Raw genomic sequence first — 15,506 nt, 5'->3', positions numbered from 1 at the left:
TCTTTATATTCCAAATCCTAAAAATATTTCCCTTAGACCATTATTTTAGATAACACAATCCCTACACACTTTCATCAGTACTCATCACAGAGAAGCTGAGGACAGAGTAAAAACCTGAAATTAAAGTTATCTAATTCTCCTGAATTTCTATTTCCTTCCAATTTTTTTTCTCAAATTGTTATAGGACAAAAAACAAACAAACAATTTGAGCCTGTAATGCACTGTGGTAAGAGATTGCACAACTCAATCTCTATCACTTGTTAGAAGTAGTGGGTAGTGGGGTAAGGTGACTATCAAGACAGAGATTTAAGATAATCCATGGGAAAATTTACTTAACTATACAACACTCTCACAAAACTATGCAAAGCTTTTCAATCACCTTTGCAATGATTTACTCAAACAACTATCAAAATGTTTTATTAACAAATAATTGCTAATATACTTACAGTACCACCTACTATTCTTCCTAGTGGATACCATGCTCTTTCATCAAACCAATTTAAAAATTCATAGAACCCATGAGATGCAAGATGATGTGTTGATCTATAGTTAAACCTAGGGAAAAAAGAAAAAAAATTATAAAACTTTGTTTATGAAAAGGAAATGCTATACCTTTCTAGTATACTTTAAATCTTTAATTCTGTGGCTATAAAAATGTAACTTTAGTAGCAATTTTCCTCAAACTAGAATAACAAATTATTTCTCAAGAAAGATTTGTACCTCCATTAACTATAAACAAAGTTCCTCACCCCCAAGTCTATACCTAAAACAGAAATGTTCAAATACTATTGGTCATTGCTAGAGATCCAGGAGGTAGAGAGGCTACAGCGCTGAGTAAAAGGCTTGGGTACACACAATTCACTAAGTGATCAAAGTTAATGATTCTCAACAGATTAAGAACCACTGACAGAAGACTGTAATAGAAATGGAAGCACACTCGACATAATTGCCTCCAATCCTGTAACATTAAATATTAAAGGAATGAAAAATATGTAGTCTAAAGAATATAGTTTTATTGAACACAGTAAAGAATAAACCAAAACATCAATAAAATTCGCGGCCGCGCGACATATTATCAGAACTTTTTTTATGACATCTTATTATCTCATTCCTACTTTGGACAAATTTGCAGGCTATCGAATGTAGCCTGCCCACAGGGCAGAGTCTGGCAAACTCCCCGTGGCGTACCAAATATGCCAAATACCTGTAACAATGATGGGTCTCATTCTCCTAAAGAGCCTTGAATATAATCTCAGGGCTAGGATGAAAGAGACGTTACTGGGGCCTGCTCGAGGCAATCGACGAATAACAGGATGATGAAATGAAATGAAAAATCAATAAAAAAGAAAATAATCTTAAGGATGAGAAATTAGATCCATATAAGGTTAAAGACAAAAAAAAAAGAAAAGAAATTAAAGCAGTAACAACCCAAAATGCAAGCAGAAGTAATCTGCAAAGGAGAAAGAGGAGGAAGAAGAGGAGGAGGAGGAGAAGAGAGGAGGAGGAAGAGGAAGAGGAGGAGGAAGCAGCAGCAGCAGAAGCAGCCTGTAGCAATTTCTGGGATATTTCCCAGGTTTAGCATAGAGCAGCTATGAGGGTCAAAGAAAGAGCCCGCAACAGTGTCAGCTGAGTCTGCCAAGCTGGAGAGTCGATGAGAAGGGACTGAAGGGCAATAGTAGTTACACTCTGGTGGTGGGTGTGGTAAACTGATGCCTAAATCAGTAACTTTATACGTTTGTAAATTAAGTTTATAAGACACCTGTGTTTTACTAACACTTTACTAATTAATCACCAACACTGCAGCAGTCCTCAAGGAAACAACCTTAGGGGGAAAAGAAAAGGTGGCCCTCTTTCCCCCAAAACAAGGAAGTGGATGCATCAGAGGTATCAGCACTACATGTAGATGAGTGAGCTCAAAGCTAGAACAATATTGCACACCAAGATGATAAATAAAAATTCTCTTATCTAAGATCAGTTTGATATGTTCTTCCCAGTAGTAAAGTTATGACTCTCCCTCCCACAGCCACTAGATATAAGCATTGAAGTAGTTTTAGACAGACTTTTAACAAAAACAAGCACATACCCAAAACAGCAAAAAGTTGAGAGGTAAGTCCTATTAAAGTGTCAATAATATAAATGTCCCAAATCTGTTATGGGATATCATCAAGATTGAATCCTAGAAGCGGTGAAAGGGGAAGAAAAAATGTACTTAAAACTATCCTAAGAATTAAATATTTTTTTTAAAACAATGGAAATAACTCATACACAGGAGCCCCTAACAGCAAATTATTGGTTTTAAAAAACTAAAAGTCTTACAGATGAGCATAGAACCATGTAGTGGAAGTGTTGCAACAAAACAGCCAATGAAGAATACTAAGCAAAACTGTTTTTTTGAAAAACATTTCACATATAAAATCCAAAAGACAATTATTAGTAACATAAAAACAGGTTAGGGGCCAGAAAGATAGCACAGAGGTTAAGGGGTTTGCATTGCATCCCTAGTTTGAATTCCCTGCATTGTCCTACAAGGACCACCAAGGGTCACTCCACAGAAATAGGAATAGTTCCTGAGCATGGTCAAATGTGGCCCAAATTCCACCATCCACCCATTTAAAAATATGTAGAATCAGACTGGAGCAATAGCACAGCAGGTAGGGCATTTGCCTTGCACATGGCCAACCTGGGTTCGATTCCCAGCATCCCATACTATCCGCTAGCACCGCCAGGAATAATTCCTGAGTGCAGAACCAGGAGTAACCCCTGTGCATTGCCAGGTGTGACCCCCCCCCCCCAAAATAAATGAATAAAAATATGTAGAACCAAAAATAAGTAGAGTCAAAAGCAGAATATTCTAGCACTATAATAGTAATTCATTTGACTCTAACCTTTATCTCAAAATTCTCTCCCCAAGAGATATCAGTTGCTCAAATCTTTGATTATACTATGTCCATAATTTGCCAATGGTACTGTTTATATTTTTGTCATAAGGCATCTCAAACCCAACTAAAATATCCAACCCAATTAAATTCAAGATACTTCCTGTCTACTCAACCTCTTCAAAATGAATAAATACATACACAGTATGCTTTTGGATTTCTCCATTGGATTGTCTCTCCTAAGTTGAACCTAGATGTCATCCTTGAGAGTTTTGTGCTCTCCTATCCTAAACAAATATCAGAACCAGGTTGTCACTTGACTTCCTAAATATCTAAATTTTATTCAATCAGTTCCTGCTCTGATACATGCTGTCCTTTAATGCAAGCAGTAATCTTTAATAGACTACTACAGTGACTACTACTACTACTACAACTCACCCCCCATAACCATTTGCCCATCTCCTAAGTGTGGTGTGTATAACGTGTCTCAATAAAATGTATTTCAAAATTAAATGTGTTCATTTTGTAATCATCTGTAGAACTATAAAAGGCTTCATCTCTTAGAACTAAAGGGAAAGAATCCTCAACATACAGTCTAGCTTTTGTGAGCCTTATCTATGAGATGAGAGTATGACTTTATTATCCCTTCTATTTTCTATATATCAATCTTTCAATATTCCAGATTCACCTTGTTGCCCTTTAACAGAATTTTCTGATTGACTCCTCTCTCTAGATCACTGATATATCCCATCAGTCTAAATAACACATCTTTTGAAGTATTTCTATAGGACGCTATTCCTAACATAGAAGGCTCAATGTGTTTTCCTTCCTAGCACTTGCCAATGAGATTTCATATAAGTTTACCTGATTAATATTTACCTCATTAGGTAAGTAGTCCAATGATAACACCATTGAGACTCCAACATATGTATCGTAACACATGACAGCCCTTAAATATTTGAAATGGAAATGAGAAAATCAATATACCATTCAGAGAGCTAGTTAAATGACTTTAAAATGGTACCCCAAAATTAAAAATTAAGACTGGGGGGAGAACATTAGCTGAAAGTGGCAGTGAACATGCCTAGCATGTGTTAAGACCTTGGTACTCAATCCCCAGAACTGAATGCACTTAGGGACTTCTGCACTTATCTCCTGGAATTGAAATAAAAGACTATAAGCATTCTTGTTCCACTTAGTACCTTCAATTTAATAAAAAAAAAAAAAACCTTATTTTTTAAACCCTATCTATCGTTATAAAGTAACCCCTACTAACCTCATGCTGTACACATCTCAATAGTCTCATGTGATAGCTAAAGTAACTGACTAAACAGACAGGCAGAAAAATACCTGAAAAATGGACCGAGCCAAGGTCTGTTTGCTTAGTCACTTGACCAACATTTTGGATAAGCAAACTTAATTTTTGCTGATTGTGTGTTAACATTTTCTTTTAGCTCTGATTTGCATTTCTATGATACCTCCTAAGGTTGGTCACTTTTCACACATTTGCTGGTTCTAAAATTTTCCTTTGAGGTAGTTATTTGTGAAGTCCTTTGTAAATTTACTTATAGTTGATTTCAATAAGTTCTTTCTATTTTGGACACTACCCTTAAGAGTTATAACTTTTAACTTTCCTCATCCTATGCTTTTTCATTCAGTATTGCTAAACGAAAAAAGAAATTCTTCATATACATTTATCTTCAATTCTTGCCACAGAGTTCCTGTGCGCCCCTGTTTCCACCCCAATTAAGTATGTCCTTCTTTACCACAAGGTCATAAAAATACTGGTTTGGGACCTTAGGTAAATCAATAGGCTGAGGACATGCTTTACAAGAGGGAAGCCCAAGTTCAATTCTCCACAGAGTGTTCCCCCACTAAGCATGGCCATGGCCCCTAAGAACAGAGTTGGGAGTAACCCACTCACTGCTCAGCATCTCTCCAGGTAAGGCTTGAATCTAATACAAAAACAAACAAGAATTTTGTGCATGTACGCGCACGCACACGCCACACTCAGCAGGGTTCAGGTCTTACTCCTGGCTCTGCAATCAGGGATCACTCCTGGCAGGGCTGGGCCAATCCATATGGGGTGCCAGGAACTGAAAACGGGTTGGCCACATGCAAGGCAAGTGCCCTACTTACTTGTACTAACTCTCTGGCCCCTTTTTTTCTTCTTTACAGTATAAACTTATTTAGATCTAATACACTTGAAACTCATCACTTTTTGGTGAAAGAAATAAAAAATATTATAATCCTTCTCAGATACAATTTTTGTACAGTTCAATTTCTATTAAAGGCCTGCTGATTTGCAGATCCCATTTCCAAATTCTAGTCTAGGAGTGCTTTATATCCATCCTAGTACTAATAGAAACCTTTACTTTAGAGTTACCCTCATTTTATTTTTAAGTTTAGGTCACACCCAACAATGCTCAGGGCTTTGCATTCAGGACTTACTTCTGGTAGTGCCTGGGGGACCAAAGGGGTGCTGGAGACTGAACCTGGGTCAGGAACTTTACAAGACTCTTAAGCCCCTAAAACACATTTTTAGAATGTGGTTTTTATTTTGGTGCTTTGTATGTATCCATGTAAATTTTAAGTCTTACAAATTCCATAAAAAAAAAAAGATGTGGGTTTTGACTAGAGGTCCACTGACCACCAATCAATCTGGCAGGAATTAGCATTCTTACATAATTCACATTTATCCAATCTACAAACATAGTTTCTCTCCTTCATTCAAGCATACTTTAATCTCTTCAGAAAGTGCAATTTTACTTTAGTGGCCAAAGGCATAATATTTTAAATATTCTGTCCTATTGGCAGGAATCTTGATTTTGCACCCAGATACACCTTGGAAATGCTTGTCTATTCTAATAGATTCTAACAATTCTAATAACCTTGCACCTGCGGCCAAGCCTAGTTGGACCCCCAGGAGTACGTATCATCTGGAGTGACCCTTAAGCACAGAGCCAGGAATAAGCCCCAAGAAGCACTGGTTGTTGCCCCAATGCACTTCACCCCCTCCAACCAAACAGAAACATACGTAAATTTGAAAAACAATAAATCCTGTGATTATATTAAAGAGATGTCTCAAAAGGTATTTGACAAACAAGATTTAAAATAACGCAATATTTAGCTCTCATCTTGATCTAACCCATTGTCATCCTTTCAAATGCCCAAATTTTTCAAATAGAAAATACAGGTGTTTTTAAAGCAATGAAAATTAACTAAAATATACACTTCAAACTTCCAAAATAAAATAAGGTACTGGAATTCAAACTTAAAGGCATGGAATGCTTACTCTCATGAATTTAAAGTGTTATTTTTTAAGTACTTCTAATGAAAATAAACATTTACTTTAAAAGTTAATAGAAATTAAACAGATTTGCTGAACACAGATTCTTAAAACTTTGAGGTGTAACTCAGATGCAGAAATACTAACTGTACCATATCTAATTTCTTTTGGTATTTAGTTTTGGCTCAAAATATCATAAAAATTCAAATTCACAAATATAAAGTATCAGACAGTCGGCAGATTTTTTAATTCTCCTTGCTGTCAAAGACAATATTCAAGTACACAAATGGAAGCTGAAATAAAAATTTCTACTCAAGTTTGAGTAGCTACTTATATATAATTATTTCTGTTCCTTACTAAGTGTAAATGTGTGTCCAAGAAAGAATTTGTAAACCATTACATATAATGAAAATTATATCTTTGGAGCAAACAAATTTATTATTATTTAATTTGGGGGAGGGGACATTGAGCCATACCTGGCGGTGTTCAGGGCTTATTCCTATTTTGTACACAGGAATCACTCCTGGTGATGCTCAAGGGATATATGTGGTATTGTGCCTTAACCTCTGTACTACCTTTCCAGTTCTACAAAGCAACCACATCATGACATCGTGTAACAAATTCCTATGATTACTATATAAATCAGAGTGGGATTATTTTCTATTATATGTATTCCCAGAATACTTTAGTCAGAGTAATTAAAAAAAAAACCCCATTCAAAGAAATGGGCATTTTGCCAAAGAAAAGATCCAAATTACCAACAGAATTAGAAAAGTGTGTTCAGCATTACTAATCAGGAAAATGCAAAAATGTGTTATCATTTTAAGCTACTGAATTGATTTAAAAAAGAATTTTTAAAAAAATTTTTATTAGTGAAACACCATAAGGTACAGTTGTAGACTTATAAATTTTTGTGCTTGGGTTTCAGTTATACAATGATCGAGTACCCATCCCTCCACCAAGTGCCCATTCTCCACCACCACTGATCCCAGTATCCCTCCCACTCCCCAAACCCCCATGCCTCTGTGGCAGGGCATTCCCTTTTGTTCTCTCTCCTTTTGGGTGCTGTGGTTTGCAAAAGCGACATTGAGTGGCAATCATGTTCAGTCTATAGTCTACTTTCAGCATGCATCTCCCATCCTGGGAGGATCCTCCCAACACCCTTTATTTGGTACTCCCTTCTGTATCTGAGCTGCCTTTCCCCCAAGCCATGGAGTAAACCTCCTGGTACTTATCTCGGCTATTCTTGGGTGTTTGTCTCCTATTTTGTTACTTTATGTTCCCCAGATGAATGCAATCTTTCTATGTCTATTCCTCTCTGACTCATTTCGCTTAGCATGATACTTTCCATGTAGTACCACTTCTATGTAAATTTCATGACTTCATCTTTTCTAACAGCTACATAGTACTCCACTGTGTAGATGTACCAAAGTTTCTTTAACCAGTCATCTGTTCTTGGGCACTCAGGTTTTGTCCAGATTCTAGCTATTGTAAACAGTGCTGCAATGAACAAACAAGTGCAGATGTCACTTCAACTACTCTTTTTTTTTTTTTTTTTGCCTCTCTGGGATATATTCCCAGGAGTGGTATTGTTTAAAAAAGAAATCTTAAGTGTTGACAAAAATGGAAAAAGGGGACCTTTGTGTATTGCTGGTGAGAATGTAAACTGATGCAGTCACTAGTGCAGAGTATGGAGATTCTTCAAAAATTCAGAATCAGAATAACTATACTGCCATCAATTCTATTTCTGGATACTTATCTAAAGTAAACAAAATCACTGTCTCAAATACATACCTATACCTCCATATTCACTGCAGCATTATTTGTAACAACCGAGACATGGAACTAATCTAAGTGTTTTGAATGAAAAAAATGACAATAAAAAAATCGTGTTTTTATACACATACATTCCCTGGAGTGTCATACAGAATATAAAAAAGGAAACCCTTCTGTGATGAGGACATTATGCTCAATAAACTATGTCAGACAAGAAAGATGAAATATTGTATGATCTCACTTGCATGAGTAAATATTTTTATTTTTAATTTAATGGGGGTGGGAACACATTTGGTGATGCTCAGGGATTACTCCTGGCAGGGCTCAGGACACCATATAGGAGGCCAGGGATTGAATTCAGATTGGCTGCTTACAAGGCAAAACACCTTATCTGCTATACTATTGCTCCAGCCCCCAGAGTAATATATTTTAAAGCTGAGCTTATATGTATAGATACTGGTGGTTGCCAGAGGTGAGGGGTGGTGACTGGACTGGGTAGAAGTAATCAAAAGATACAAATTAATGGAGATGTAATCTACATCACAGCCAGTAAAGTCAGCATTATAAAGTTGCCATCATTAAGAAAAATAATTTTTGCACCAGGTCTGATGATAGAGGTCAATTAAACTATAGTAATCATTTTGCAAAATGTATGTATATCAAATAAATTTTGTTACACATCTGAAGCTAACAATGGTATGCTAATTATATCTCAATTTGTTAAAAAATTTATAACTAGGGAAAAATCTAGAATATGAAAGATGGATGAACCACACAACTGTTCTTTTCAATTAAATAAGTATAAATAGTCTAAAATTTGGAGCAGGGAGTTTTTAAAAAAAAAAATCAAAATTCTTTCAATAAATCAATTGTTCCTATTAATAGTTAGAAATAACCAGAGTACTTAAAGTAAGTAAAGGAATATACATGATAACCTTTTAGTACCTGTACTGTAAGTCATAATGTCCAAAAGGGGGAATGTGAGAGGGTGGGAGAGGAATGTCTGCCATAGAGGCAGACAATGGGGTAAGGGGGGTTGGGGATGGGAGGGAAACTGGTGATACTGGTGGTAGAAAACATACAGGTAAAGGGATGGATGGGTGCTGAAACATTGTATGACTGAAATTCAATCAGAAACAACTCTGTAACTGTATCTCACGGGATTCAATTAAAAACAATTTTCAAATCAACACACTACATCAAATGGCAATGACTTGCCTACTGGGTTCCTTCAGAAGAAAATACTGGCTAGAGTATACGAGCACAGTGTGTAGGACACTTGCTTTGCACATCTAGGTTAAATTCCTGGAACATCCCATAGGGTCCCCTGAAACCAACCAGGGGTGATCCCTGAGTGCCAATGGGTGGGGCTCAAAAACAAAAACAAAAAACTATGAATCAACTTTCCTACCCCTAGTAACAAGCAGGGTGTCTAAACAAAGTATGTTCAACATATGTTTAGTAAAGGACCTCTGAACCTTTTTTATATGATACAATTTTATAACATTTTCCCCTAATATATTCCGAGTGACTTGATTTAGTGCTAGAGTGAAGCTCTAAGTTGTGTAAAATGTTTAACACAACTTAGAGCTGTAAGGTAAGCTATTCTTTCTATAGAAATACACAGTCTGCCTACTCAGGATAATAAAATTATTGGTTTAATTAATTTTCATTCAGGTAACACTCAGTATACTATACTGGATGCTCTTTGGGACCTAACATCCCAGTATCCTAAGTGTTTTGGTTTTCAACCAAGTCACACCTACAGACAGGTAGTGGTCCATGAGTGGGCAGTTCACCACTACATCTGTATCACTCACAGAATCATTCAATATTCTATACAGAAATAAAAAACACCTGCTGCAATCAATGAATTTGGTTCCACTATTTCTAAAATTAGTCTTACTAAAAGTTTGCTTCTCACAACTACCAACTGTAGCAGATGATCTGGCTCTTATCTGACACTTATCCGTACCACTTTATTACTTATTTCCTGAACACAGGGCTCTTATTTTTTTTCAGTCAACAACATGACAACAGTGTTCCAGGTAAGAGAAATATTTGTAGAATATTTTTTGTTGTTGTTGTTCGGGGGCCACACCTACAGTGCTTTTGGTTTACTTCTGGCTCTGCTCTTAAGAGATCCTTGTGGTGGGAATCGAGGGACCATATATATGCCAGGGATCAAACCCAGGTCAATTGCATGCAAGAAAAGAGCCCTACCTGTTCTATCTCTCCAGTCCCTAGAAAGAGACTCAATTTGGATCTACACAGGACTAACTCCATATTAGTCTGGTCTTAACTAGCTAATTTTGTATTAGTCTAGTTTTAGCTAACATATCACTTCAAAAGAAACCTTTCTAGAACTTACATGATAATACAGGGTTTAAGGTACTTACCATGGACAATATATTCTCAGGTTTGATTGCAGCAACATGGTCCCTGAATTTCAGCAGGAATGATCCCTGAGCTCAGAGCCAGGAAGGAGTAAGCAAGTCCTGAGCACAGCAGGCATGCCCTAACTCTGCCTCCTCCCCAGAATTTGTTCTTATTTCTAATTCTATAGTGGTTGCCCCATAATCCCATTTCATTTTATTATTTTCATTTGTGTCAGATGATGTTCAATTTTTTTTTTTTAAAAAAATTATCGAATAGCCAGGAGCTACAGGTACAAAATGTTCATGTTTGAGTTTCAGTCATACAATGATCGGACACCCATCCCTGCACCAGTGTACATTTTCCACCACCAATGTCCCTGGTTATACCCCCCAAACCCCAATTTTATGGCAGACAACTGCACTCTCTCCTTCCCTCCCTCCCTTCTTCCATTCCTTATTCCCTCTCTCCCGCCCCCTCCATAATCTCATTTTAGTTGCCAGTTAGTTTTTTTCTCACAGCTTTTACCATTAAAATTATCTTCATTTTTTTCTTTATATCTTTACCATATAAAAGAAAAAAATTCACTACAACAATGACCTGTACATATTTCAAACACTTGGTACTGTGACTGACACATATTTATCACAAAAAATATTTAAAGATTTGAATATAATTTTAATATAATTTAAAGATCTGAAGCTACCATTAGACCTAAAAGCCTTTGCTCTTCTACAGTCCTGAAATATAAAGACCCACAAAAAGCAAATCAGGGGCTGAAGCAATACAGTGTGGAGGGTGCTTGCCTTGCATGTGGCCGACTTGGGTTCAATTTCTGTCATCCCATATGGTTCCCTGAGCACCACCAGAAGTAATTACTGAGTGCAGAGCCAGGAGTAACCCCTGGAGTAATGCCAGGAGCATTGCCAGGTATGATCCCCCCCCCAAAAAAAAGCAAATCAATGCTGTTACTTCTAAGACCTATGAGATATCTTAATTTTATCATCTTGTTACACAAAAATAAATAATAAAATAAAGGTAATGCCAGGTCCTCAAGTACTACAGAGCTTGGCCCCTAACAATGACCCATTAGGCCCACACTGTTGAACTAAGTACTGGTGGGAATGATCCTTTAACTCAAAGCAATCAAAGAAAATTAGAGGTATGAGTCATGGTCCTCCCGCTGTTCATCGGTTTGCTAGAGCGGGCCCAGTAACGTCTCCATCATGAGACTTCTTGTTACTGTGTTTGGCATATTGAATACGTCATGAGTAGCTTGCCAGGCTCTCCGAGAGGGGCGGAGGAATCGAACTCAGGTCGGCCATGTTGGCCGCTTGTAAGGCAAACGCCCTACCGCTGTGCTATCACTCCAGCCCAGAGGTATGAGTAATAACCCTTATTTGGAAGAATAAAAATGCAATTTCCTTAAATTAAGATTTGAAAGTGTACCTGTGTTTTTGTATTAAAAGACATTTAAAAAAGCAGTGACGGGGGTATGGTGCCACCAGCAGGTCATTCTATACCTGTGAGGCGAGTGCATCAGCAGCCTAATGGCACCGTCAGGCTTTCAGATACCCCAAAATTGCTGCTGTGCCTTTGGCCAGACCCCAAAAACTTGGGGCAAAGTTTACCAAGAAAGTAAACGGCCAAAAGTTAGGTATGTGGGAGACACACCCACAGACCACCTCTGGCTCAGCTATATAATTGGAGGCATGGCCTCTCTGGTTCCTGATCGAACTGCTTAACAGCCATGATCCCAGAGGCTCAGAATCGAATCTCAGAACCCAAAAGCTTTTGGCAGAAATGTGTCCTGTTCCTGCAGTAGGTTACTGGGGCTGGGCCACTCCAGGTGGGAATAGGTTTCGTGCCTTGGCCTGTTCTCCTTGGCGGCCTGGTGACCGTCATCCTTCAGAGGCCACAGGACACTCAGGGTTGGGCCTGCAGTGACGAAACAAGCGGGGCCTCACCAGATGAGGGTGGAACTGGCCCTTTCCTCCCCATCCCAGAGAGACCAAGTCGCCACCTACAAACGGCCTCTCTGGCTCCTGATCAAGCTGATTAATGGCCATGAACCCAGAGACTCAGAAACAAATCTTGAAACCCAGCGGCTTTTGGCAGAAATGCATCTGGACCGTATACACGGCCTTGGCTCCAGAGGCAAAAGGACTTAATCCAGAGCCCGGCAGCTTGCGGCAGAAAAGTGAATCGACCACGCGTTAAACTACGGTGCCATGCCTCTCCGGGAGGAAAAGGGTGTTGCTCCCTTCCGCCTTTTCCCCCCCTGGCAGCAAGGTGGCCGCCTCCTCAGAGCTTATTGGAAAGCCAGGTATGAGCCGGAGGTGATGGGGCAACTGCAGTCTCATGGGAAGAGGGGTGGTACCGGCTCATCCTTCACACCCTACCGAAGTCACAAGTTGCCTCCCACGAGTGGTTCTCCAGCAGGGCCATGGCTCCAGAGGCAAAAGGACTTAATCCAGAGCCCGGCAGCTTGTGGCAGAAAAGTGAATAGACCATGCATTAAACTATGGCACCATGCCTCCCCGGGAGAGAAAGGGTATTGTTCCCTTCCACCTTTTCTCTGCCCCTCCCCCGCCCTGCCTCCCCCCCCCCCCCCCCCCCCCCCCCGGCAGCAAGGTGGCCACCGCCTCAGAGCTTATAGGAAAGCCAGGTATGAGCCGGTGGTGAGATGGGGCTACTGCAGTCTCATGGGAAAGGGGAGAGTACCGGCTCGTCCTTCACGCCCTACCGAGGTCCTGAGTTACCCCCCACGAGCGGCTCTCCAGCACAGCCATAACACCAGACACACAGAAACCAATCTCCAAATTATCTGGCTCTTCGCAGAAATCCAAAAGTGCATGCCTGCTATTGCGGCCACACAACATTGTATGATTCTCATAACCAGCTACAGAAAACAAAGTATTTCACAATGTCTTCGGCAATTCTGATTGTTGGGGGGGAAATTTTCAACAATAATGGTGCATCTTTTGTCGAAGTGATGAATGTCATCAATGTACGAAAGAGTTAAGTAGAAATCATCTGCCTCACAGGCATTGGGTGGGGTGAGAGGGGGGTATATTGGGGTTCTTGGTGGTGAAATGTGAGTACTGGTAAAGGAAAAGGTGTTTGATCATTGTATGACCGAGACTTAAACCTGAAAGCTTAGTAAATTTCCCCCCAGTGGTTCAATAAATAAATATAAGGCGAAAAATAAATAAATAAAACTATGAAAAAAAAAAAGTAAGGTGGAGTTCATGCCCAATTCAATCAGCTAATCAGTGGCTGAATAAATAGCAGTACTCTTTCATTTAAATAAATAAATATAAAAAAGCAGTGACTAACTTGAATTCTCTTAAGATATAATTTATCTTAATAAATAATTTTTGTAAGAATCAAGTTATTTTTATTTTTAAACATTTTTGTTTTGTTTTTGGGCCACTCTTGGTAGCACTCAGGGAATTCTGGGGCCTGGGGATCATTCCTGGTGGGTTTTGGGGGACCATATGGGGTGCCTGAGCTGTGCAGGAGGACGAGAGCAGCTTGAAATGCCTTAAAGAGCGTAGAAGAAATAGCTAAGAGGATGAAGAACCTCCGGCTCCAGGTACATCTCTTCGATTCCACAGTTCTTCCTGCATTAACATACGCCTCAGAGACCTGGGCCCTATGAAAACAGGATGAGGACACTATTTGGGCCTCCCAAAGAGGAATCGAAAGAGCTATGCTTGGAGCATCACGCTTCACTCAAGTGAGAGAAAGAATCTGGAATTCTGACCTCCATTGATGATCAAGGATCAGGGGCGCTGTCTCGTTTGCCAAGGCTTCGAAAATCAGATGGGCTGAACACATAATGCAATTTGGAGACGACTGCTGGACTAGAGCCATTACCAACAGGATACCACGGGATGTCAAAAGACCGCGCGGCCACCCACCTACAAGATGGTCAGACTTCTTGGTCAAGACCCTGAATGATTGGTTTGAGGCTTTTTGTGTTCCTAGAATGAACAGATACCATTAGGCTACACTAGCACACGACAGGGACGAATGGAGACGTTACTGGTGCCCACTCAAGCAAATCGATAATTAATGGGAAGTCAAGTCGAGTCAATTCAAGTCAACTGATGGGGTGCCAGGGATCTTACCTGAGTGAGATACAAGGCAAGTGCCCTACCTGCTCACTCTAGCCCCTTTTTACCAATTTTTATACCTGGAAGCTGAAGCAATAGCACAGTGGGTAGGGGGTACTTGCTTTACATGCGGCTCACAGGGGTTCCATCCTCGGTCTCCCACATAGTCCCCTAAGCCCAAGAGTAAACCCTGAGCACAGCTGGGTGTCAACAACAACAAAAAAAAACCAAAGCAAAAGACCATAGTAAGAGATAGTAAAGCACATAAAAAAACAAACTTTTATAACTAGGGATCACCTCAAGGACAAGCTAGGAATCACCTCAAGAACAACTATAATCAGAGTAGACACAAAGGTGTGGTAGAATAAATTAACAGACTGGCTGTGCATGTCCTGACTGACCATCTGGCTAGGTGATATATATGTTTCATTGTAAAGGTGAAAACAAGCATTTCTAACAAGATTCTATTTTTTTAAGGGGTTATATTAGAGTATCTCTTCTTTACCAGTAACATTTATGTTTGAAATGATTTGAAACACCGAAGCAAAAAGACCAGCTAGTGGAATTCAGTAATTATGCTTTTGTTCTGCAACCAAAAGAGCCAAAGGATAGTAAAATATAAAAAAAATTTTTAAGAGAACCAATAATCATATTAAATACACCTTCACCTTCACAATGGTCAGTACAGGTAAATACTTCTGGAGTAATCTCTTGACCTTAGGTTTGGTTGTTACTGAAAAGAAGGCAATGAAATACATGAAAAATAAAAAGAGGCAACTTTTTTGATATTTATGAATGAAGATTTCTTTGAAAATATAGTAAACACATGTGACCCAAATAAAACCAATGTACGTGAAGATTTTAGTTTGTTTTTTCTTTTTAAAGAAAATCCCTCAAATATAAGTGACATCGAACAGCATCAGGTTTCTTTCTTCAAAGATTTAGTAAAAATTATACCAGAGCAATGGTATAATTTTTAGAAACTGGAGACTGCACTTATTTTTTAAACTTACAACCCAACATTAAATAATTTAAATGTTAACATTATTTTCACCAGTGAGACAAAAT

At 38.9% G+C, this 15,506-nt stretch overlaps 1 protein-coding gene across 1 annotated transcript in view; it reads right to left on the bottom strand.

The window, feature by feature from the left end:
* The window catches only part of STT3B (STT3 oligosaccharyltransferase complex catalytic subunit B), a 95,372-nt gene that overhangs the window by 54,778 nt on the left and 25,088 nt on the right, over nucleotides 1-15,506 (bottom strand). Inside the window, exon 2 of the mRNA XM_056129282.1 lies at nucleotides 447-555. Within this exon, the coding sequence (XP_055985257.1) occupies nucleotides 447-555 (109 nt within the window). The remainder of the gene's footprint in view (nucleotides 1-446; nucleotides 556-15,506) is intronic.

The sequence above is a fragment of the Sorex fumeus genome, unplaced genomic scaffold (assembly GCF_029834395.1).
Source record: "Sorex fumeus unplaced genomic scaffold, SorFum_2.1 ptg000072l, whole genome shotgun sequence".
In the NCBI taxonomy this organism is placed as follows: Eukaryota; Metazoa; Chordata; class Mammalia; order Eulipotyphla; family Soricidae; genus Sorex; species Sorex fumeus.
The sequence above is the reverse complement of the archived record's forward strand: the minus strand, read 5'-3'. Positions and strand labels throughout refer to the sequence as shown.